The 23,644-nt window shown below is 46.2% G+C and overlaps 1 protein-coding gene across 1 annotated transcript in view; it reads left to right on the top strand.

The window, feature by feature from the left end:
* Positions 1–1,388: 1,388 nt before the first annotated feature.
* The window catches only part of TMEFF2 (transmembrane protein with EGF like and two follistatin like domains 2), a 121,452-nt gene continuing 99,196 nt past the window's right edge, over positions 1,389–23,644 (top strand). The window contains exons 1-4 of the mRNA XM_014880949.2: positions 1,389–1,638; positions 3,013–3,122; positions 8,820–8,949; positions 11,703–11,729. Coding sequence (XP_014736435.1) covers positions 1,458–1,638; positions 3,013–3,122; positions 8,820–8,949; positions 11,703–11,729 — 448 coding nt within the window. The 5' untranslated portion in view covers positions 1,389–1,457. The remainder of the gene's footprint in view (positions 1,639–3,012; positions 3,123–8,819; positions 8,950–11,702; positions 11,730–23,644) is intronic.

The raw sequence follows: 23,644 nt of genomic DNA, 5'->3' as shown, positions 1-23,644 counted from the left end.
TCCAATCTAAGGCGTCCTTGTCGCCCATCCCGCCGGCAGCAGGGCAGCACGTTAAGCGCCGGTCGGGGGCCAGGGGTCGGATTTACCTGGCGGGTGTCTGTGAGCGCGGAGATGCGCGGAGGAGGGGGCCAAGTTGGGTCGCCCCGAGCCCTGCGGCGGGGCCGGCGGCTCCCAGCACCGGCTGCAGAGGGAGGGTCGGGGGGACACTGCTGCGGTGCTCCCGCCGCCGGCGGAGCGAGGGGAGCCCCACCTGACCGTCCCGGCAGCCGCCTGCTAAAACTGAAGCCCCAGATAGGAGGAGAGAGGAGGATCCGCGGCGCAGGGCGCAGCGGGGGAGGCGGCTCCCGCAGCCCCGTGGCACATCGCCGGCTGGAGGCGGCGGGATGCTGCTCCGGGGCTGCGCTCCGCCAGCGTGCCTTAGGTGTAGGGGGCAGAGCAGCCCTCCGTGCCAGCGTGATGGTGCATTTTCCTTCGGCTCCGTCGCGGGGATGGTGCCGCAGCCCAGGAAGACCTTGGCCGCTGCTTGCCGAGGCTGGGCAAGATCTTCCCTGTCTCTCTTCTCCCTGATTTCCCCGCAGTGCTCGTTTCTTCCCCTGCTCACCTCTCCGGCCCTGTGCCCGCTCCAGACCCTACAGCCGTGACGGTGTTTTATTTTCCTAACGTCGCAGCCGCGCGTGATTAAATACCGGCACCGGGGCGCGCGGTTGGCAACTTCGGCAGCGCCCGGGCGTGTGCGCTGTGTGTGCGCGGAGGGTGTCACGGATGTCCCTGCCCGCGGGCACGCTTGCCACCTGCGGCTCGGCGCCGGCCGGGGCCGTGCGCGCACATGTCCGGGCGCGGAGAGGCGCGGCGCTGCCCGGCCCGCGCCCCGTCGGGGCCGGCGCATCCCCGCAGCCGGCGGGACGGCGCTTTCGGGCGCAGGGGTGCGGAGCGCTGCCCGCGGCCCCGCCGGCCGCCCTGTCCCCGCTGCCGCCCGGCCCGGCCCGGTTCGGCCCGGCCCTGCCCTGCCCCGGGCGCTGCCGCGGGGCGCAGCAGCTCCGCCGGCCCCGCCCGCCGGGCCCCGCATCCCGCTCGGCCAATGGGGGCGGCGCGGCGGCGCACGTGACGCGGCGGGCCGGGACCTGCTGCTTCCCCCGCGCAGAGGGATGCGGGCGGCAGAGCGGGGCAGGCGGCGGCGGCGGCGGCTGCGCGGCGGCGGCCCCTCCGCGCCCTCCCCCCGCTCCCCGCCGCCCGGCCCCTATGGCAGCCGCTCCCCGCCCCGCCGCCGCCCGCACCCCCGCGCCGCCCCGCCGGGCTCCGCCGCTCGCCCCAGCGTAGCGCCCGGCCGCCGCTCGCTGACCCGCTGCCGCCGCCGGCCGGGGCCCCGGGATGCCCAGCGGCCCCGCCGCCCCCCGTCCCTGCCGCCCGCCGCGCCGCCCGGGGGGCACGCCGCCGCCGGAGAGTTGAGTTAGGAAGTCATGGTGCCCTGGGAGCCCTCCCCGCCCCGGCAGTGCGGCGGCGGCGGCTGGACGCTCTGCGACTGCTGCTGCTGGCTGCTGCTGCCCGCCGTGCTGCTCGTCCTCGCCCGCCCCGACAAGCTGGCGGCCTTCCCTACCTCCTTAAGCGACTGCCAGACGCCCACCGGCTGGAACTGCTCCGGTAAGCATCGGAGCACCCCGCGCCCGGCCCCGCCGAGCGTCCCGGCAGCCCCGCCAGGCGCTCGGAGTTGCGCGGACGAGCCCGGGCGAGGCAACTTCAGAGGGCGATGCCGCGTCCCGTTCAATGCACGGGAATAGCGAAAGCTGTATTAAGTGCCGGGCGTCGGGGCTCGCCGCCGTTCCCGGTGCGACCGCAGCCCCCGGGGCCCCGCTTGCCCCGCGCTCCGCGGTGCCGGGCGCGGCAGCCGCGCCCTCCGCCGGTGCGGGCGGCTCCGCGGGCACAGACACAGCCCCGGCCCCGGCGGAACTCGGCTCCGCACCGGAGCGGGGCACTCGTCGTGCGGGAGCGGAGAGCGCGGCCGCGTGTGCGCATCCTGCGGGCGGCTCTTCCCGTGCGCACCGAACGGACAGCGGGTCGGGGTACCGGCGTCGCCGCACCGGGAACCCGCTGCCTGCTCCTTAAAGTCGGGCTGACCTTTGTAACGCGTTTCCTATGTAGGTCAGCAGCCGGTCCTTCTCCGATACGTAAAATAATTCGGAAATTGGACTGTAGTAGCTCTGTAAGGGGAAGAGCGTTATTTGGGGTGCTGCGTGCATCGCACATGACGTGTTAGATCGGGGGGAATTTGCACTGTGAGCTCTTGGTTTTAAACATGTAACGATACGGTTAAGAGCACTCGGATGTTTTTTTAAAAAATCAATGGATTCAGATCTTAATGGGTTTGGAGTCTGATATAGCTGTTTTGTTTAGTGTCTTGCTGTTGGAGTGGGAAGTCAGCTAGCGAAATCTGAAATTCATGCTTGTATTCGTGAACTGAATCTTCAGTCAGATCTGTTGGTTTTTCCTGGAGAATATGAAGGCAAAGAGCTCGGTTCACTCAGCGGCTCGTGGGGAACCTGGCACTTCTGTTAACTTAGAGGTCATCAATCTTCATTGGGATCAGGCAGACCATCACAGAAAACACACAGCCTGTTTGTCTTTATTATTGGGGGCTTTGTTGTGTCACGGGCTGGAGAAATTCCAATTTGGACTTTTGTCCAACAGATTTGTGATCGGATGGGGATAAGTTGATGACATTTCCAACCCAGAGCCATGAAATAGCATAATTACCGGGTGACTTCTGAGGAAGCCGAGTCCGTGAAATAGAAAGAGAAGTGCGTGAGGTAGTGGGGAATAAGAACTAAGAGCAACACCGAGGGAGAGACAAGAGGAAAAGTGAAAAGCTGAGGGCAGGGAAGGACAAAAGAAATCTGGACTCCATCAATTTCATCAACAAGGTTACTGTGCTCTGTGCATTAAAATGCAATCATCCCGTATTGTTCCTCTTGCTAGACCAAAACTGACTTTTTTTTCCCCCCTCTCTTTACATTTGAGGTTACGATGACAGAGAAAATGATCTCTTTCTCTGCGACACCAATACCTGTAAATTTGATGGGGAGTGTTTAAGGATTGGAGACAGTGTGACTTGTGTCTGTCAGTTCAAGGTAAGAAGATTGACACTTCGTTCTCTAATTCACTAATGAGAAAACAAATCATGGGTCTCCCTTTATAAGCTATCACTTGGCAATTTATTTCTGTATGTGCAGAGAAGTTAGAGGGAAAACCTGGCAGTGTGTATAAAAGCTGGCAGGAGAACCAACTGGTGTCAAGAAGACATAAGTTTCTCGGGGAAAATGCAGATGCTGTGGCTTTAAATGTCCCTTCGGGTCTGTAGTTCCAGGTTGTGCATTTCTGATTTTTCATCCCTGCCCTTTTAACGAGGATTTAGAGTCCTTTCTAAATTCATTTCTGATACAGATCATGGCTTATTGTATTCGGAGTTCTGATCTAGTTAAAGAAATGGATCTGTAATGTGCTTATGCAATATTTTCAGGAAGGGCTGCATAGTGACAATGCTTCTGCCTGTTTATCTGCCCGGCTGATCAGATTAAGGAGCAATCCCTCTGTTCCAAAATGATGAACTTCCTTTAGGTTTTATATAGTTTTAGGAGAGCTATTACTGAGTAGTAAGGGGTTTTCCTAACTATTTCTTCTCTCTTCCTCTCTCAGCTACGTTTAAACCTCAGCCCTTCTCAAAGTCAAATGGTTTCATTATGAAGGATTCCATTTAATGTTTTGGCTAACTGGCAAAACAGCTGGTCTTTAAATAATGACCTGAATAGAAGCTGCACAAATTAAAGGAGTTTAAAGCATGTACCAGCACAGGGTTGTATGTGTGTTTATGCCCCAATGTTTTTCTGCATTTTAATGTGGATTGGTGAAGTTGTGAAACTTTCAATGCTGATTTGAGTGTTTACAGTAGAGCAGGCCAAATAGTGCCCAGCTCAAGATTGTGCCCATCTGTAATGCCTATGTTAATATTGAGCTTTGAGAGACCATTCACGTTAAGGCATTGCAAATATCATTTATATTTCTAGAGCCAAATGTGCCTTCGGAGATAAAACCCAAGTGATAAGTTCCTTCATTTTAAACAAGGAAGGAATTTTCTCTAACAAGAGCAAGACAGTAGTTCTTAAACACTTGTTTTCCCATGTTGGAAGGGAATTCATATTGACCATGGGAATCTTTTATTCCATTTGGGGTTTGCATGCAATCAAAAATTCAGCGTGAGAATGCTGTTTTGAGCATTTGCCTTGGCTCAGCATATGCAACGATACAAGGGTTGTGGTTTAGTCTGTTTTCTCTTTCTAGGGAAAATCTGTAAGGCAGTGAAACGTCTGTGACTTGTCCCATTGCCTGGTGGTAAGCCAGGGCAGATGTGCTATGAGCCTTGGGAACTTAAAGCAGCCAGTGACAGTGCTTGTGTCTCGTCTTTGGTCGCTGTTTGGTGTTGCCATTTGGCATAAAGCAGTGAACTGGTGGCCTGGAGGGTGCAAATTCAGATATTGCCATTGGGAGGGAAGAAGGCATTGGGAGCGCTGTTTTCCCAGGGCAGGGTGCTGATGTCTGGTGATTTGGGGTAAATGAAGCTAGGTGAACCTCTCCAGGCTGTGTGGTGCCCTCTTTGAGAGGTGAACAGTCTTAAGTATGCTGAGTTTAGCAGTTCTGTAGGGGGCAGTTGAAACAGATTTAAGGAAATCAGGTAATTGGTATATAAATATGTAAATAAGATCAAAAGAATGAGTTGGGCAGTTGTGGGCCCACTCACAAGGATCAGTAGGAAATGGGTTGAAATCAACAGCAATCTCAGGTTTCAGTGGCCTTTGGATCAGGCCCTGTTAACACTCAGAGCTCTTTGTCTTGCTGTGAGCCCTCTGTGGAGCCGCAGGGCTGGCTGTGACCTTGGAGGGCAAATTACCTGTGGCTGATGCTGTGCCAGCGCTGCCAAGGGCACTCTGGTGCTGGGGGCTTCTGTAGTCAGACACGAGCACTTTGATACAGGCAGAGCTTGGGGGGATGTTAGCTTCTCTTGTAACATCAGTGGACAGTGTGACAAGCCAAAAAGATGTGCCACTGGAGTAGAAAATTAATTTCTAGTGTGGTGTCTGAGGGTGACTAAGTGAGGCAGAGCTGGCCAGGTAATTTGTGTCACAAGTAAGGGGGACCCCCATCAGGATTCAAAGCTCCCATTTCAGTGACAACTCTCTGTGGTGATAGTGAGCAAATCAATAGCAGACTCCTCATCACTATAACTGTGTTTTATGACTTCCTCAGAAATTTGAGAGAATAGACAAGGATAGAGAGCTCATTTTGCCTTCATGCTGAATGAAGAGTTCAGGGCTGACCAGCCTGTGTCTTGAAGGGCTGAGAACATGGAAGTGGAGAGCACGGCTTCTGCAGTCTTTGTTTGGGTTTGTTCAGACCCGAACTACAGATGCTTCACATCTGCCCAAGCGGACTTAAAATGAATTTTTTTATTTGAACGGATGAATGTGATCAGACTGCTCTGGAACACCCAAGTTAGACTTCCAAGCCTGGAGAGCCAGTGGACTCGTGCTGAACAAAAGGTTCATGTTGGCTGGTTCTCTTGTCACAGCCTACTGTGACCTCTCAATGGGACATGTATTTTACTGAAAAACACCATGTCCTGCACTGAGCAGGAGATTCAGACCCATCTCCTGTGCAGGGCAAGCCCAGGCTTTGTTGCTGGCAGGGAGGGAAGGCACTGGGACAGTGCTGGCTCCAGCAGGAGGGCTGAGCATGAGGGAAACCACCAGCCCTTCCTTCCCTCACACTCAGTGGGTCCAACAGAAGGTGCAGAGCTGTGCCAGCAGGCATGTGCTTGCTGGGGTCTGTACCTGCTTGCCCAAAGCCATAGGTCTGACAGCTGGGCTCTTCCCTCTTACACTGCATGAGCATTCCAAAATAATATACCAGGAATTTTTTTGTGTCTTTTCTCTTGAGTCACCAAGCCTGTGGATAGTCACTATTTTTTACAGGAGGAAGGAGTCCTGTTTTCATGCATGTTGTGTCCTCCACGTGCTTCAGTGTTTGTGGAGCTGCAGCATCACCTGTCCAACTTCCAGCTTTGTTATATTTCTAGAATATGTTTTTGTGCTACTTGGTTCAGGATGTGGGTGGCGTTTTGGTAGTAATTGATCCATGAAAGCAGGAGGAGGTTGAGCTTTTAACAGTGTTACCAGGAGGAGGAGTTCTACAGATTACCATTGTCTTTAGGAAATAAAGCACCTGTTTTCAGTGCTCGGCACTCCTCCAAAGGCTCCCAAAGATGGTTTGTCCCTGGCTGTGACCGTGGGCACTCGAGGCTGCAGGTGCTGAGGAAGGCAGCCTTGACTGACACTTGGTGGAATTGCCCGAGTCCATTTCCCTGCTCTACAGCTGTATTTTAAAAACTGGCACGTATAGTGGAGAAGTGGACAGTGCTGCTGGGTTTAGTGGGAGTTTTGACATGGATTTCTCTGTGGGCTTGCTCAGTTTTCACTTGGGGATGAAGAATCATTCCTACATCTAGGGCCTGGTCTAGTGACCCTTATACCTATGACAAAAACATGTTAGAACTGACATTCAACCCCTGATATTCTCCAGCACTAGCAGGAAGTATTTTGTGATGGTGATGAGCTGTGAGTACAGGGTTCAGCATGGGCAAACACAAGAGTCTAGTGGGTTAGGAACCACCTGGAGACTAATGTCACAACTCTCTCATTGGTGGTCTTGTTTTCTTTCCTGGGTAATTTCCACTACAGTTTCCAGCTCAAAGCCAAGGCAGGATCCATATGGAAGATACCCCTCCCTTTGCTCCTTGTGGCTCCTGTTTTTTCTATCTGAATCCTAGTTTTTCAACGGTGCTGGTGGGAAGAGTGGACTAATACTTCCTGGGGTCCTGGTGTCTCTCAAATACACTTTCAAATTTCCAGCATTTGGAAGAAGTTCCAGCCTATCTCACAGCACTCCTTTGTGTGGATTGAGATTTCACCATTTATGTGGGGCTGTCTGACCTTAGAGTTCTGCTGCTGAGTCCATGTCAAAGATCATCCCTTGCTCTGGGCAAAACCTTGGAGAAGTTGCCTTTGTGCTTCTCGGGCAGAAAAGTTGCCACTGTGTTCCTTGGGCAAAGAATCCAACCTTGTTTCTGCATGTAGCAAAGCCTGTTGAGATACTCAAGGCCAAATTCCTCACAAATCCTTGGGTGACAGGCAGATATTACACCTAAAGCAAGCATGATTTGATGCTTCATGCTTTAAAAAATATGCACGATTGTGTTAATTGTCCTGGTTATGTATTCCAGATCAGCCTCCAGCAATTGCTGTTGAGCTTCTGGATGAAGTTGGCATTTTATGCTTGAAACATTGCTCAGATTTGGAACATAATGATGAAAATAGCCTAGAAACGTTTTTAATCAACAGTTTAAAATCTCTGCATGGAGGAACCCTTCGTGAGGAGCAGAAGGAGAGGATTTCTACTGTTGTGGCTGCTGTTTTTCTTCCTTGTTCTGAGGGAAGAGGGTGCTGGGGGTGGGCAACATCTTGGGAAGATTGAAGAGAATACAATGCAAAAGGAAAATGCCATTTGTTTTGGCCCAATCAAAATGTCACTCTGACCAACTATGAATAATTTCTTGGCAGCTGCTCTGTGTGGAGGCCTGCAATTAATGCAATCTATGCAATTGTTTGTGTTAATCACTTCTGTAGTCATTCAGTTTAAAGTATTTTTGACGTTAATATCCCTGATATTTCAGTTCTGCATTTCACGTTGTGCCCAACAAACACACCTCAGACACACTGTGGCATAATACAGCTAAATAGGATGTATGTGATCTTCTAAATTTTAACTAGGATTTAGGCAGAGGTGAGCATTTGTCAATAATAATTGTGATCATTCCATTTGTTCTAATTAAACAATGAGGCATATGAGGAGTAGGGTAATCACGAGATAATCACATCCCTGGTATAATTGCCATGTACAGGGCACATCCAAGTATTTCTAAGCCTCCAAGCATGATTATCTTGTGATAACTGCACCCCGTAGGTTGCCCAATTTTCAGCATAAAATGAAATTATTTTTTTTTTAATGAACGAGAAGGGGCAAAGCTGTCTTGCAGTGGTAGAGGAAACTGAGCAGAGCTCAGCAGGAGTTTGAGCTGAAGCAGGGTGTGAGAAACTTGTGCACAGGCTGAGCTTACTGCAGTGCTGCTGCTCCTGCCCACTGGCCACCATGGGGAGAGCTTGGGCCTTAGTGGAGCATCCCAGCTGCAGCTTTCTGCAGGGAACAGGAATGTCTGTGCAGAAAGAGGGATGGACTTGGTTCGTTGGTGCCTCAGGAATAATTTCCCTCTGACCAGTCGGTACTAGAGCAGTTAGACACGCACCTGTGTGTGCAGGAGGAGGGAAGGGAGAGCCTGTTCATTGCTGTTTGTCTGCAGCCCTCCAATGCAAACACAGCAGCTGCTGTTGCAGATGTGAGGAGTCATTTGCCTCACCCCTGTGCCTTCCCTGGGAATGCCCTCTGCTCCTGCTGGCAGTGAGAGACCTCTCTGGGGCACTTGGCCCATTCAGATTGCCTTTTCCCTAATCTCTTCAAATCTGGTTTTTCTTTTTAAAAGCACTCTTCCCTCTCCCCTGCTTAGCTGTAAAGGTGAGAGAGGATTCAGTGTCTCCCTCTCTGTTGTTGTCCCAGGGTTTTAATGCTGGCAGGGAGCAGGGGGGGTGTTTGGGGGCACCCAAGTGGGTTCTGTTCCCCCTGCTGCTGTGACTAACACTCTGCCCTCTGTCCCTTGCCATCAGTGTAACAATGACTACGTGCCCGTGTGTGGCTCCAATGGTGACACCTACCAGAACGAGTGCTACTTGAAGCAGGCTGCCTGCAAGCAGCAGAGTGAGATCCTGCTGGTGTCCGAGGGATCGTGTGCCACTGGTATGTATAACTCAGCCCAGGCTGCCTGCTGACCCTGCCACAGCCCCAGGAAAACGGCCTGGGCATGGCAAAAGCCACTGGAATTCTGCATCTGAACTCAGCACAGCTTAATTCTTTACAGTTTGGGGCATGAGAAGTCGCTGCCATCCTTCCCTTTTAAGTAACTTGCTCTAGGCTCACAGTCCGGGATACACTGTACCCCTGGCACTGTTTGGAAGAGTTCAGCACAGAAGTAGATTTGTTTTTTTAATTTGTGTCTTGTGCTCCTGATCATCCTGTGCCCTGCCTACACTTCTGAGCTGTTACAAGTGAACTGGTAGCAGATTAAGCGAGCAGATGTCTGATAAATGGGCATCTGGATTACCACAAACCTCTCCATAATCTGGAGAGAGAGAACTGGAGCATTATTGCCTGCAATCCAGTTTCTTAGGTTTTTCCTTATCCTTGTAGGGCCAGATCCCCAGCTGGTATGATTCAACAGACCACTGGTTGTAATGAGTCCTGCCAATTTATAGCAGCTGAAAACAGTCCAAAGCACACATAATGAACAGGTCTGTGCCACAGGTGTTTTGTTCTGGACTTGAGAAAACTGACTGGTGTGTGAGACAGCTTTGCTCAACTGAGCCTTGTGAGCTGTTTATATCTCAGCTTGTATGAAAACAGCTAGAAAGGTGAATGAGCAAAATCTGTCAGGAAAACCAAGTTGCTTATGTGTAGGACTTCTTGATGTTTTTCTTTTGTGCTCAGTATCTGTTAGAGGTGGGCAGTGAAGTTAACTTGAAAAGAACAGGATTAAGCCTTTGTTCTTGAGAGATTTCTTTAAACTTAAAGCAGAATTTTTTCTTGGCTGAGGATGGAGGAGTCAATAAAAAGTACATTAGACAAACTTTTTTCAGTGCTGTAATTTCATGTTTCATACACCTGAGAGAAAATAAACTCCTTTCTCTGGAAATGTTGTTTTTCTCTGAAGCTGTTACCTGACAATTTTCAAGAAGAAAAAAACATATGCTGCAATTTTTTTGTCCATAAATTGGTATTAAATGGAGCTCAGGCTGACAAAACCTACTGTGGTGTAGGATTTGTTCAACTTAGTAAATTCTCTCAGCACAGCAACTGGTCTTTTTGGTTCAAACTTTTTGATTAAAGGGATAATTTCAGCACATTTGCTACAACTTTTCTGAAACTTATTTGCCTGCTGGCAATGACCGTGTAGACAGCATTCTCTTTGAAACACATGGTGGATTTCAGAAACAGAGAAGGAAAAAAAATTATGTTTTCCTGAAGTCTTGATCATCTTGGCCTCCTTTTCCTCCTCCCAAGGAGGAGCTCAGTGGAGAAGGGAACAACAATTTTCCTTAGGCTTTCCCTATGGGATGGGGCAGAGAGAGAAGGTGCTCAAGAGCCCCCAGCACAGACCTGGGCTTCTGAGAGAGCTGAGCAGCCCTTCTGGCCATGCCTGGCAGGGGTCTGGCCCCTCAGGGGTAGGGCAGGAGGAGAAACACGAGGTCCTTTTCCTGCAGAGAGCCAGGTCACTGTGGAAGACAGGTGATAGCAGATGTTAGTTTCTTTTTCTGTGCTGGAGAGATCTGGCACACCTGGAAAAGCAGTGCACACCTTTCTTCCCTCTTTCCTCAGTAGCTCATTTGGGAAAGAGCATCATGGACCAAAGATGAGATCAGGAAAACTCGGGACGTGGTCACTAGGAAAACACTGTTATTTCTGTTCCCTTTTCCAGCCACCTTTTGCATCCAGCCTTTGCACCCTTGCTGCATAAATCTGCCATTTGAAGCAATTCTTGCAACCAATTATTTAGCAAATATATTCCTTTCCTTTCTTAGTTTTGAGGAGTGATGCCGTGTGCAAGTTCAGATCCACCAGGCCTCGCTGTCATAAATGAGATCTAACAGTTCACAGGGTACTTTGATCCCAAAGCAGCTTTTCCAAACTCCTTTAGTCTTGATGCTGATAAATGCATAACTCTTCCACTAAGGGGGGAGGATAGGATGGCAGCCTCCCTCCCTTCCCTGCAGAAGAAACTCCTCTGAGGCATTATTTTTGGTGGCCCTATGTGTGTGCATTTCTATGCTTTGCCTTGCTTACAAAGTTTCTTACTGAAGCTCTGGGCTTGGCAGTTTTGTGATGCTGCACTTTCTGAATCTATGACTCTCATCATTCCAGCCAACAAAATGTTGAGCAGGGAAGAAAGAAAGCACTCAATTTTGGAACTCAGCAACAACCTTGAGGGGAAAATGGCATTTTAATCATTTACCTGAAGACTTTGAATAATAGTAATTTAATGGTTTATTCCAGCCAGTTACAATTTGATGAGATGTCCCGTTTTCTAAAAATAACGATACGAATTTACAATTGCTCTGTCCTCAAACAAATGGCTTTTAAAATTTCTCCTTGGTGAGGATTTAGTAGTGACCAAGTGGAGTAACTCTGTACTGCTGTTGGGAACAAAGATTTATCAGTCTAAGTACAACAAAACAGGGTAGAGACTTCAAAGGACATTGCAGCATTCTGTGGCTTACAGTATTTTCATCTGATAGAGTGACTTTAAAGAAAAAAAAAATGGAGAGATGAGAAAGATGGCTTGAGTGAATTACATTCAGATTAGATCTCTATAATTTACCCAGGGATGCCATCAAACACGAGGTACACTGTAGTGCACTTCACTGAAGCCTTGCTTTGCATGCTCACAGCACATACTGGAACACATGAATATAAATTTCTTTCTGTTCTTTTCTCAGATGCTGGCTCAGGATCTGGGGATGGAGGTAAGAGCCCTCTCTTAATATCTTTGTTCTTATGTGTACACATATTGTCTCCCACAATTTTGGATTATAAGTGGATATGCTTTGCAATTTAAGTTGTTGCACTACATACTGTCTTTTGCTCAGCTCTGTCTTTGAAAACAGTGATATTTTGCATTTCAGTCAAGCTGGAACCTAATCATGACATGCTGTTTTCTAGGGAAATTCAGAAAGCTGTGTTATTTCTAATAGGGTTTGGAATTATTCATAGGTTGTGCTAGGAGCTCTATCTCCATCTACTGTTACAGTTGCACTCATTTGTTTTATGTTTAGGGTAATATTTCTTTTGTTTTTAAAACATGAGCCAAACCCTTGGCTCCTCCTCACTGGAGGATTCAAGCCAAATATTTTGTGGTAGCAGAGAGCATTCTTTCAAAGATATGAAGAAATGTCACAGGGAAAGAACAATGTGGTTTTTTTTAAGAACAGCAACAACAAAACTGAACGTGGAAATAGCCTGAGCCCTTTGTGGCATACAGGGAATACTTAAAATGTAGGTAAATTAGCATTTAAGTATGAGGTTGTTTTGTTGGGTTTTTTTTTGTTTGTCTGTTTGTTCTGGTTTTTTTTTTATTTCTTGGTGCAGTCATGATGGATTTGCTTGTCTGACATTAGTCCTTCTTGGAAGTATAAGGGCTGGGTCTGGGCAGTGCCCTGCCTTGGGGTAGGGAGTGTGACTTCTGGGGCTGGTAGGTCAGACTTCTCTGGGGGCCAGGGATAGTCTGGGTGTCTTGGGAAGGTTGTCCTGGAGAATTCCCCTCTTTTCTGCCCCAGCTCCCTGAGTAATCTCCAGGAGCCCCCTGGCAGGGAAGGGCAAGGCCAGCATCAGGCTGGGAGGCTGCTGGGGCACCCACCAGGAGCTGAGCCAGCAGGGCTGGGCTCTGACCTGGTTTTATGGCTACTCCTGGCTGGATTCAGGTTTTTCAAATACAGTCATGTTACTTGGCAAAGTATCCCCTAGTCCTTGTTTAATTTTGGTAACCAGGATATTAGCGAGTACAATGTGTATGGAAGGTATTATTTTTACCTGTGTGGTGAAGAGCATGAGGCATTTCAAGGGGCCTGATTTTCTGACATCAGAATCAGGCTGCTTTCTGTAACTCAGGACAGTTCAAGATGCTTCAAATCTGACTCCCCAAAAACTGCAGCATAAAATATCGCTAGTTTTTTTCCAGCTATTCCTATTTTGCACTAATCTTGTTTTAGATTGTCTTTTTAAACTGTTACTCCAGAAAAATACCTTGTTCAGTGCTTATCAGAAATCTACAATTTGATTTATATGTACGATAGAGTTTTCACACCTACGGTCAATAAATTGGTTTTCAAATGAAGTTGCACAAAATTCATCATGCATGTACCAAGGAAGACAGATAAGGTTTTCAGTTTGTTTCGTAAGTGAGGAGGTGGGAAAACAAACTTGGCCACTTTCTGAATGTAATGAATTCCATTCTCAGAAAGCATAGGAGTTTAAAAGCATGATTTCCAAAGATTTTGATTTTAGAAGCTCAGGTTGACAGAAGATGAGCAGAGCAGGGTCTTGATACTGACTGTGCAGGCAGTAAGGAAGCAGATTTGTGGAGGAGACTGAACCAAGTTGGTACATGTGTTTAAGGGTCTACAAAGCTGCCTTGTATTATTCAAGATTTAGTAGGTAGCTATGGCTGTTCTTGAAGTACAAAACTATATTTATGTGCCCTAAGAAGCTAAAGAAGCTAAATCCAGACAAGTAAGTATTGTCACTACATCACTCTTTACTAGACATGGCCTTGTTGTAAAAGCTGTAATAAATTTTGGATGTCATCACAGTAAGTCTTGTAAAATCCACTCCAGCAGTCATGAGTGGGACACGTTCCTATGAGAAGCCTGAGGTCTTAGGCAATCGTGTGTGGTTTCTGATTTTTCCTGAAAATTCTTTCTTTCTTATGCTTCTCCGAGCAGTCTTGGTTAACAGAATAACCAGTGCAGCATATTTAGCAAAACTGCTGGCGTAGGGATGGTCCCAGCCAGCTGTGAGATGTATGAACAGATTTTTCAACAGACTTTTGTGGCTGGATTTCTTTCTGGACGGGGTACATGCCTAGTAAGAAATTAACTCAAGTTGTGTTTTTCTGGCTCTTAGAACATGGCAAGTTTCCAGCTTTGAGGTGGTTTCCCCCATGGCTGACACCAGTTCAGCTCCCAGTACTGCTGTTCCTTCAGTGGAGCTTGTCACATGGAAACTGTGATTGCTGGAGGGCTCAGAAATAGCTGGAGAGGGGCTGGTGTGAGGGACAGATGTAGGTGAGCACACCATGTGGTCACACAGACCTGCTTTTCTCAGGAAACTGGTCAGAGCATGAACAAAACAACCAAGGGCTGTGTTTTGCTGCCATGTTTTCCTTTCAGGTATTTCCATCTGGGTTTGCAGGGAAGTCTTCTCAATTCCCTATGTAGGATTTGGGGTTTTTTGCTTTTCTGTCAGGGATGCTGAGATCAGAGAGGTCTCAGCTTTTCAGGACATTAATGATCTTGAGGGCTTTCCAGAGATGATTTAATCCTCCTTTGGGCAGCAATAACATGCAAAAGTCCCCTTATTTGTAAAGTGATGAGGGAATCGTAATTTCGTTTGATTACTGAGCCTCCAGCATACACTTTTGGGATATCCAGTAGATGGGTAGGACAGTAGGTGTTCAAGTTTCTTACAGCAGAAGACGTTTTTCCCTGTAAATGAAGATGAAAAACGCAGAATCAAGAGCCATTTCAGTGTTTTGATTGCAGAAGCTGGGAGTGTGGTGTGGAATTATTTAAAAACCCACATCCCAGAAAGATACTAATCAGAAAGCCAGAAAGGATGAATGTGAAAGACTTTATACAGAGAGTAATTTAAAGAGATTCCATTCATTTTCATCTATGCCGTTCTCTAGACAACTAGGTTTTTTTAGAACCCAATGATTCATGTTTTGGTCTTGAGCAGCTTTATAATGAATTCTTGCTCGTTTCCTGGCTTCCTTCTAACAGCAACAAACTCAAGATGCAGTATTTCATTATAGCCCTTAATGGGCTAAGAGCATCTCTCCCTCGGTTTCATTTTCACACTGAGCACTTCTTTGCCCTGCCTGCATTGTCTGCACTCCCAGCTCTGTTGATTGGCTTTCATTCACAGTCAGATGGATTCACTGGGGGTGGCTGTCACACTGGGTGTGCTGTGACCCCCGGCAGGGCACTGCTTAAGCATCTACCTTGAATTCATTTCAGAGCCCCCTTCAATTTCTATTCGAGTCCTGCTGACTCCAGTGTGAATTCTATGGGGCTCTGGGTGCATAGATCTTACTCTAGTTCGGTTTTTATGTTAATTCTTTATGATCTAGACTAAAGCAAAATTAAAATAAACCAGCCAAATGAGTGATAATTCATCAATATCACCATCACCATTTATTTTACAGTAGCATCTAGAGGTGCTAGTTCTAAGATTAGGACTCCAGGGTGGTGCACCCTGACACTGTGAAGCACTGCTTCACAGTTGGGGAGAGAATAAAAACTGTGAAGCAGAGCCTGGATATTCAGGTTGGGCAAGGGCTGGAAGCTGCATCACACTCCAGTGTCTGAATTGGGAATAGCACATGCTGCTCCAGAGCTGAGGCAGTGCTGGGGCTTTTGAACCCCAGTGTTTGTCAGCAAACCCATGTGACATCTAGAAAGAATCAGAGATAATACTGCTCTTAAACTTATTCCTGATCTGTTAGACAAACCTGAAAACCAACAACCTTACAAGCAATCTTCTTTTCCCCTTCTCTCCCTCTCTTCCTTTGTGTGTGTATTTTAAGGATGAGCATGGCTTGTTTGTTTGTTCATTCTTTCAATTTATCCCTTCAGTCTTAGCCAGAAAAAAATGAAGTCCTGCAGCTTTTTGTACGTGCCAACATGTAGATTTAATGATAGATTTGGTATTCTGGTCTGCCTTTCCTGTTGACTTAGAGATGTGTGAATAAACACATACATATTATAAATCTATATGGAGCAGCAGTCATCTTGAAACACTAAGCCAGAGAAAATAGGCAGGAAAAAATTAACACTTTGGAGCCTATGTTATTTTTTTAAGGCAAACCATAATGCAGCATGTATATAGTTTTTCTTCCCCTTTAATCAACAGGTAAATGGCTACTTTGACCCAACTGCATTTGCATTTGTCTCCATGGTAGTTTTGAATGGCTTACTTGAATTCAGCAGCTCTGCTGCTTTTCCAGTGATTTCGCTTTCTGCTTTATTACAGTGTTGATTGATGGGCAGGGCTATGCAGAACACACTGAATATTGCTGTAAACACTGTCCTAGTAATCACACTTGAGCCAAAATACACCATAAAACCTGGAGTGTATATTGGTTTGAATGAAACAGTGTATAAAATGCAGTGCTGATAAACACACACATGCACACATGTTTTCAATAAAGGGGAGAATACTCTGCCTGTTCTAGTCTAACCTTGGAAAGAAAGGGAATTAATATTTTGAGCTACAGATTCTTTTCCTGGATGTAATAGGTGATTCAGGCTTCTCTCATGTGAATTCAGAATATCTGCTGACCCCACGTGCGATTGTCAACTGCAATAAGGAAATAGGAAAGCTTCTCCTACTCTAATTTGATTTGGGAGATACAATTTAAAGCAGGATCAGAAGGTACAGAATCAACTGTAAGCAACGTGCACCGACTGAGTAAATACCTCTGGAGGGAATGTTTAAATCTTAAATGATTGACCTGACTGTGGTTGGTCAAATATGTCTCCTTTGTTAAACGGGTTTTTACCTTGTTAACCTCAGCATGGCACTGAGCCCAAACCAATAAGCTCTTTGAAAGGCCGGGTTTATTAGCTCAGGCTCTTTGCTGTCCTAACATGATTACATGACTTCCAGTTCAGGGCTGGAGCTCATCTGACCTATATAAGAGTTAGGTCAGGGAAAGGCAGTTCATGTCTCTTTGTGGCCTTTAAAAATTAGGCAAGGATGAGGTTCCCATATGTTTTTGTTGACTAAAGAGAAGCACTTGGGCATTCACAAGTGCCACATTTCTAGACCCCTGCCAGGGGCATTTTGTGCTGGGTAGGATGCATTAGCAATTTTGGAAAATCCTAGGGAAGGTATGGACGTGACAGGAATGCCAGTTTTTGGACTCCTCTAAGGCTCTCGTTTAAGCTAAGTACTGAGCTCATCAACCCTGCTAGGCTGAGAGCAAATTTGCTTGAGCAAATAAATTCCCATAGCTCTTAGAGGCTCTCCAGGGTTGGAGATAAAGTACCAGCCCTGGAATATGGTGGGCTTGGATTTAGTTGCCTGGATTTTGCCTGTGTTTTGCTTGCTGCTTCAGAAGCTGGGATACAGACATCCAGTGGAAAGTTGTGTGTTTTCTACCTGTGTTATTGATGGGCAGCAGTCCTTGCTGTGCTCCTGGTCCCATCAAGCAGGCACTGAGAAATGCCACGGGGAAGAGTTGATGGGTGGTGAATGATTTGTGGCCCGTTTTCAGCCATTCATGCAAAACTGAAGGGAATGAATAGAAGATGCCATGAGGATCCACAGACTTCTGTAGGCAGGGAGTATGAATGACGTTCATTCATAGCCTCTTTTCCTGCATTATGCAATCCTTTAGGTTTTTGGCACTTTGTGTAAGTAGTTCAGAGCCACACAGGGATTCTATGAATGGAAGATGCTCACCTACATAAAAAAATACTGAGGATGCCCTGGTTTTGCTTTAGAAGTCAAAATTGCTTCTCTGCATAAAAACAGAGGAAATAAAATCCAAAATATGCTGGCTAATCATGTGCAATCTGTAAATCCACGAATAACTAAGTCATCAAATCATCAAACAAATCCTATGATACTCCAGCAAACAGATTAAAAAAGCAGTGCCCGATCACAAATACTCATTTATTGGTCTCTTATTGTAAACACAGCAAGAGAGAGATGTAGTGGTCTGCTACATCTCTGTAAACCTGGATTAATTTTCCTTGTGACAACTGTGGAGTCACTAGAGATTAGCTCTGATGACAGTGAGAGGCAAATCTAGCCCACTGTTTTTCTTTTTTGAGCAGGAAGGTCTTCTACAGAGAAAAAAAAAAAAAGGTTTTTAAGCTTTCAAATGGCTCTTCCAAGCTTGCTACAAACACCTTTCTTCATGGAGCAAGAGCCTGTGTTCAAACACATGCTTCGTTTTTGTGACATGCTTAAATGCCATCGGCTTTTAAATTTTTCTTCTGAATGTGGATGTCTTGCACAAGTGGGATCTGAGGCAGCCTGGGAGTGACCAGAATTGCTTCAGATCCTTGTGCATCTCATCATTATGTATTCTGTGGTTTGGTGATTGAAGAAGCTGATTCACCATGCACTTGCTTTGAGCTGGTTTTGGTGTGACACAGGATTTTGTGAGATGCTCTCATGAGATCTTAGAAAGAACAAATGGGATGAAAACTGCCAAGTCTCTCTAAAGGTTCATGTATTCCCTTTCTCTAACTCCTGCATTTCAAACCTCAGCTGCATCTGGCAAATTTAATATATTCTGCACTTGATGTTTAAATTCCCTTTTGTCTAAGAGGTTTTCTTTCCTTTCAGAGATTGGAAAATGAAAACAGAAATTTTACCTGCTATTTTTGAAGTCAGTGGGAGCTTATCTTAAGGACGAGCACAACTGATTCCTAGACACTTAGCAAACTGGAGACAGCCTCCTACTTTTATGTAAATGTGCACACAGGACAAGTTTAATGAGTGTGGTGCAATCCCAGGAATCCGGTTCATAGTCATAATCCAAACGATTCATAATCAAATCCAGACGAGTTAGAATTTTATGGGAGAGCACTACCAGCTCTTAAGATGTTGCCATGAGTCTTCTAGCCCAGGTTTTTTAATAGCTTTATAGAAAATGCTTAGTTTCTAGTTTAAAACAAGCACATTTCTTGTTGCTCAGGAGAATCTTTGAATAGAAGCCCAAAGTGTTCAACAACAGGGAGATCTCTAAACTGCAGTTTGAAAATACCACAACTCGGGGAAGAAGAGGTCAAAAGCATTTCATGTTATTTCACATTATTTTTTTTAATGCCTTAGACTTCTTAATACCATTTTTCTAGCTGCATGGGAGTTAGATAATGATGGTGCCTATATAAGCCCATTGAAAAAGCAGTTCTTGAAGCAGGGGTTTTTTTACCCCTGCAGCCCCAAGTATCTTGCAGGTAGCAGTATAAAGAGAGATAGTAGGAATTGTAATGTTGGTTTTCTGTAAACCTCAGAAGATGGGAAAGCTCTAAAGGTCTGGGAGAATGTAGATGTGTAGGTATTAAAAAGGGTAAGGGGGGGGGGGGAAATCAAATATTTATAGGCCTGCCAATCTGACATTGATTGAGGCAGAACAGGACATGCAGTCCCGGACCTGCTCAATAAAGAAATAAATGAGAATTAATGCTGAGCAATATGGGGTGATGTAATAGATTCTGTCAACTAATTGAAATGTTATTTAGGAAGCTACAAGTTTGGTTGATATAGTGTACGTGGATGTCAGTGAAGCATTTGGCATGCTGCTACATGACACTATGATTAAGGAGCAAGAATCGTGCAAAATTGACATGGTATGTAATTAGTGGAGTAAAAACTGCCTTTCAGGATGTAATTATAAGTGGATTTATCATTGTTAGATAGACAGCAAAAGGATCTGCCTTGTGCTCTTTATTTATTTGTTTGTTTTGCCAGTGGCCTGTGTGGGCACATACTTTTCTCACTGATCAGGTTCTCAAAAGTTAAATCTGGGAAACTAAGAAATGAGTGGTTCACTGGCACAACCCACTCTGATTTACTTGGTACTCTGGTGCAAGAGCAGGTCCTTTAATGTGGCCAAACAGAAAGTCACAACCACAGAGCAAAGACAATAAAGCAGAAAGTGGGTGGGGAAGCAGTGATGCTCCAAGGAAAGCTGAGTTTTGGTGCTGAGTGGGCTTGTGTGAGAGTGCTCTGCAAACACAGCAGGGCAAAGGGCCATGGTGTGTTTGAGAATCGGGCTCTTGGGCAGGGGTAAGGATGTCACATTACCTCCACCTTCACCAGAGGAGGTGCCTGCAGCTCCAGAGGCTCTGGGGAGCTGGCTGTGCTGCCAAGGGTGTGGCTGCCAAGCAAAGGCAGCCCTGGAGGCTTTGGTGCCTTGGGCTTTGTCGGGGGAAAGGAAAGGGTTACTGAGGTCACCAGCAGCCAGTACCAGTGCAGGGAACAATGACGATTAGCAGGCTCTTTATGCTGATAGACAAAGGGCTAATGAGATGCTGGGCTGGCAATTAAAGCTAGACTGAGTGAAGATTATATGTGTGTTTGTAAATGAGGGCAATAGCACAATGAAGGAAGTGATTAAAAGTTATGTAGGATTCTGCAGCGCTTGAGGTCTTGACCTCTGGGTGTCTGGGTTGCTCTGCTCAAATGAGGATGAATTTCAAAGCCCAGGGCCTCTGTTGCATGGAATATCACAACAGGTACTCAGCAGTTCTTAGTTGTAGGTACCATAAATCAGTTTACACATGAATTAGACAGAGTTTAGCCTATTTTGTTCAGCAAGATTGCTATGCTAAGCAGTTCATAAAGGGATGGATTATGTGGATGTGTTTGTTCATTTCAGAATCCACACAAGTGTGTTTCTCTCTGCCCTCTCCTATCTGACTGTGTACATTTACATCTGCACGTAGTGGAAGCAATGTGGGCTTTAGTGGCTAGTGGAAAACTTCATGCATAATGCTCTGCTAATTGCTCTGTATTAAAAAAATAGGCCACATTACACTGCATTTCATCCAAACACTTCCCTATGTTGCCAGGCACTGGATAACTTCAGTAGCTCCTGATCTCATCTGAATTTGAGCTTCTGTCTGTCCTTTCCTGCTTCCCTGATTGCCAGTGTATTTACTGCTCTACTCCAGCTGGGGCTTGGAGGGAGTCCTGAAGGGGAGGAGGATCCCCAGATGTCTCTGGAGGATCTGTCCGGGATTCTTTTCCCTCTCATTTCTCCAGGGGAGGACTACACCCGAGGAGCTCTGAAGTTCCAACCAGTATTGATCATGATGAAATATAATTTCATTTTTATCAGTTGCTACAGAGAGCCTCCCTGTGTTTGATGAGATGTCTGTGATGTGTTTGGGAGGTGAGAGAGATAAAAGTGTGGAGTATGCTGGAATTGCTTTGGCTCATACACATTGTCCATTAGACTCAGACAGAGAGGCATCTTCATATTTATTATAATTGGGCCTTGATAAATAAATAAATAACTTCTTTTGTACAGTGCCTGAAATTTTCATCAAAAGAGGAGGAAGCCTCTTATATGAATCACAAGGCCTCTGCAGGACAGGACTGTGCTGTAATTAATTTAGACAAATGTTGAAGTGAATTGATGGACTCAGGTTTGTTTAGATTAGTGGCCTTTTGAAAAATGAGTTGTCCCGTGTGTACAATTTTTCAATCTGTTTACATCTAATTAGCTGTTCAGATTGGCTAAAATTAAGCAGTGTCACTTGTAATGCATTCAGAGGTGAGGATATGATAAAATAGACTCTTTTATTATCTCTTCAGCAAGTGGCTTGGAGCACTGGTGTGGTGTGAACTGAGGGCATGTGGCAGATCTGTCTATGAGATGGAAGCAAATATAATCAAGCTGCAAGCTCAAAAATGTAGTGAATTGCCTGTAGCACCTCTCTGGTACTGATTCAGGGAGAACAAGTTTTCCTGTCACCCTCTCCCAGGACTCCTTTTTGGCAGATGCGCCTGGCTGGCTGGGGTGTGGTGTGGTGTTGGGGTGGCTGCCCTTGTACACTGGCATCTTTACCTGTTCCATCATTGATTCCTGCATGCTACATATTCCTCCCTGGAGACAAGTCATTTGAACAGCTTGAAATCTAAAAACTGATTGCTGCAATGTCAGGTTTCTAATTCTGCAGCACAGCTGACAGCTCTGGAAAGTCCCTGTCAAAGGCAGAAAATACAACATTCTTCAGCAGACTTTGTTCTGCCACCATACGGCCCCAGTTCTATTTTACTGCTCCAAAGCCTACAGGCTTTTACATGTTTCTGACCAAAAACTCTGCTATTAATATGGAAGCTTCTTGGCAATTAAGCTGTGCTGATTGCTGCATCAGTGCTTTTAGACCGTGACCAGCAAGCAGCACCCTCTGCGTGGCAGCAGCAATTCATTTCTCATGCTTAGTCATGGATACACATCCAAGGAGATTTTGGCACAGGTTTTCTCAAATATTTTTGAAAGTTTTTGTTAGTCTTTTCTTTCTTCCTTGGCTCTCTGGAAGCTTTTGCTAGGGATGTGCAGAGCAATCCCCTGCCCTTGTATAGCAATCCCTGAGAAACAGAGTATTTGAGTGTTTGGCCATGGTGAGTATTGGTCAAGCCATGAGATCTCAGGGATTGGGCCTGTGCCAAGCCTGGCTCCATCCTGGCTCTTGGAGTTCTTTCTGGGTTCCTCCTGGGGTTTTTCTCCTCCTGCCCCCATAGTGACTGTCCCCCTGCTGGGGTGTCGTCTGGCCAGGCCAGGTTCCCTTGTGTCAGCAGGGGAAGGTTGCATCTTTCCTGTGCTGTGGGATCCTGGAAAAATGTTCTTCATCAGACCTGAGGCCCTCAATCCCAATGCTTCCTCAGTCTCCTAAAGGTAAGGATGACAAACGACTAAGCAGTGTCTACAGGCAGCAGCAATAATTTTGGGTTTTTGTTGAAAAGAGAACGTTTTACACGGAGAGGAACTCTTTTAAACCAGTGGAGTAAATCTGTATCTGAACCCATTCGTGTACTTAAGGGCTCAGGATACAAAGGTGCAGCATGCACTAGCACCTCTGCTGTAAGGAGCTCTTTTTCTGGATGCCCTTAGCTGCATAACAGCTGCTTTTAGTCTGAAATTTTCCTTCTGTTGTCAGGAGGATTTTCTTGGATTCTCTTTTTATTTGAAAACACTACTATGAGCCACTTTTGAATTGACAATAATACATATGAAGTGAAAGGTTTTGGGTTTAAGGCATTCATTCTTGCTTGAAAAGAGCAGTTTTAACAGGCATGAGCTGGTACTGGGCAGTCTTTCACAGGATTTTCTGGGGTTTTTTGTGCCTATCCATCTAACCTCTACCTGAGGTTTAGGTACTTCCTTTCCATCTCAACTCCTGTGCTGCAGCATTTGTTGGTTGAAAAAGAACCTCTTGATTTCCATGGGCAGTTATGGTAAGGTAAATCTGTTTTACAGAGGTCAGCTACACTGAAAATAATCTATGGTTTGATACAGTCTCAAGCCAGTATCAGGTGGATCAACAAGTAACCTTAATTTGGAAGTAATGCTGAGAAAAGCTGTCAGTGATTTATGTATTGGAAAGAATATCTGAAGTAACTTTCTAGAGCATTACAGTTACCTGCAAACAATTATAAATGCAGAGCACAAGAAGGTTTAAAGTTGATAAACAAATAGGAAGAAACTTCTTCACGTAGTATCCTGGGAATTCACCAGGCTATTTCACCATATTTTCCTGTCTTCATCTCTAGATTTTCCTGCTAGATTGCTTTTCAGCTTCACAGGACGGAGAGATTTTGCTTTGTCTTAACTAGGGAATTAAACAGCTGCTAGGGGCAGGAAAAATGGTGGCACAAGCAATCAATCTTTCATCGTATTATACAAGATGTATCTTCTTTCCCAAAGAGATTACTGGTGCAATCTATATAATTGGGAATACGCACCCCCATTTGTTTTAAAAAACACGTGGTGGCGAGGCACATAATCTGCATTTTCTCCCTTCCCATACAAGTGCTGTGCCTTCAGGATCAGGGCCATCTCTGTGTTTAATGGCATTGTAGAAGTAGCTGATGAAATGCTGTTAGTTTGGAGGGATGTAGAAGGAGCTTGAGATCC

This window comes from Sturnus vulgaris, chromosome 7, assembly GCF_052056855.1.
Source record: "Sturnus vulgaris isolate bStuVul1 chromosome 7, bStuVul1.hap1, whole genome shotgun sequence".
NCBI classification, from domain to species: domain Eukaryota; kingdom Metazoa; phylum Chordata; class Aves; order Passeriformes; family Sturnidae; genus Sturnus; species Sturnus vulgaris.
Note: the sequence above shows the minus strand (reverse complement) of the source record. Positions and strands in the feature narration are given on the sequence as shown.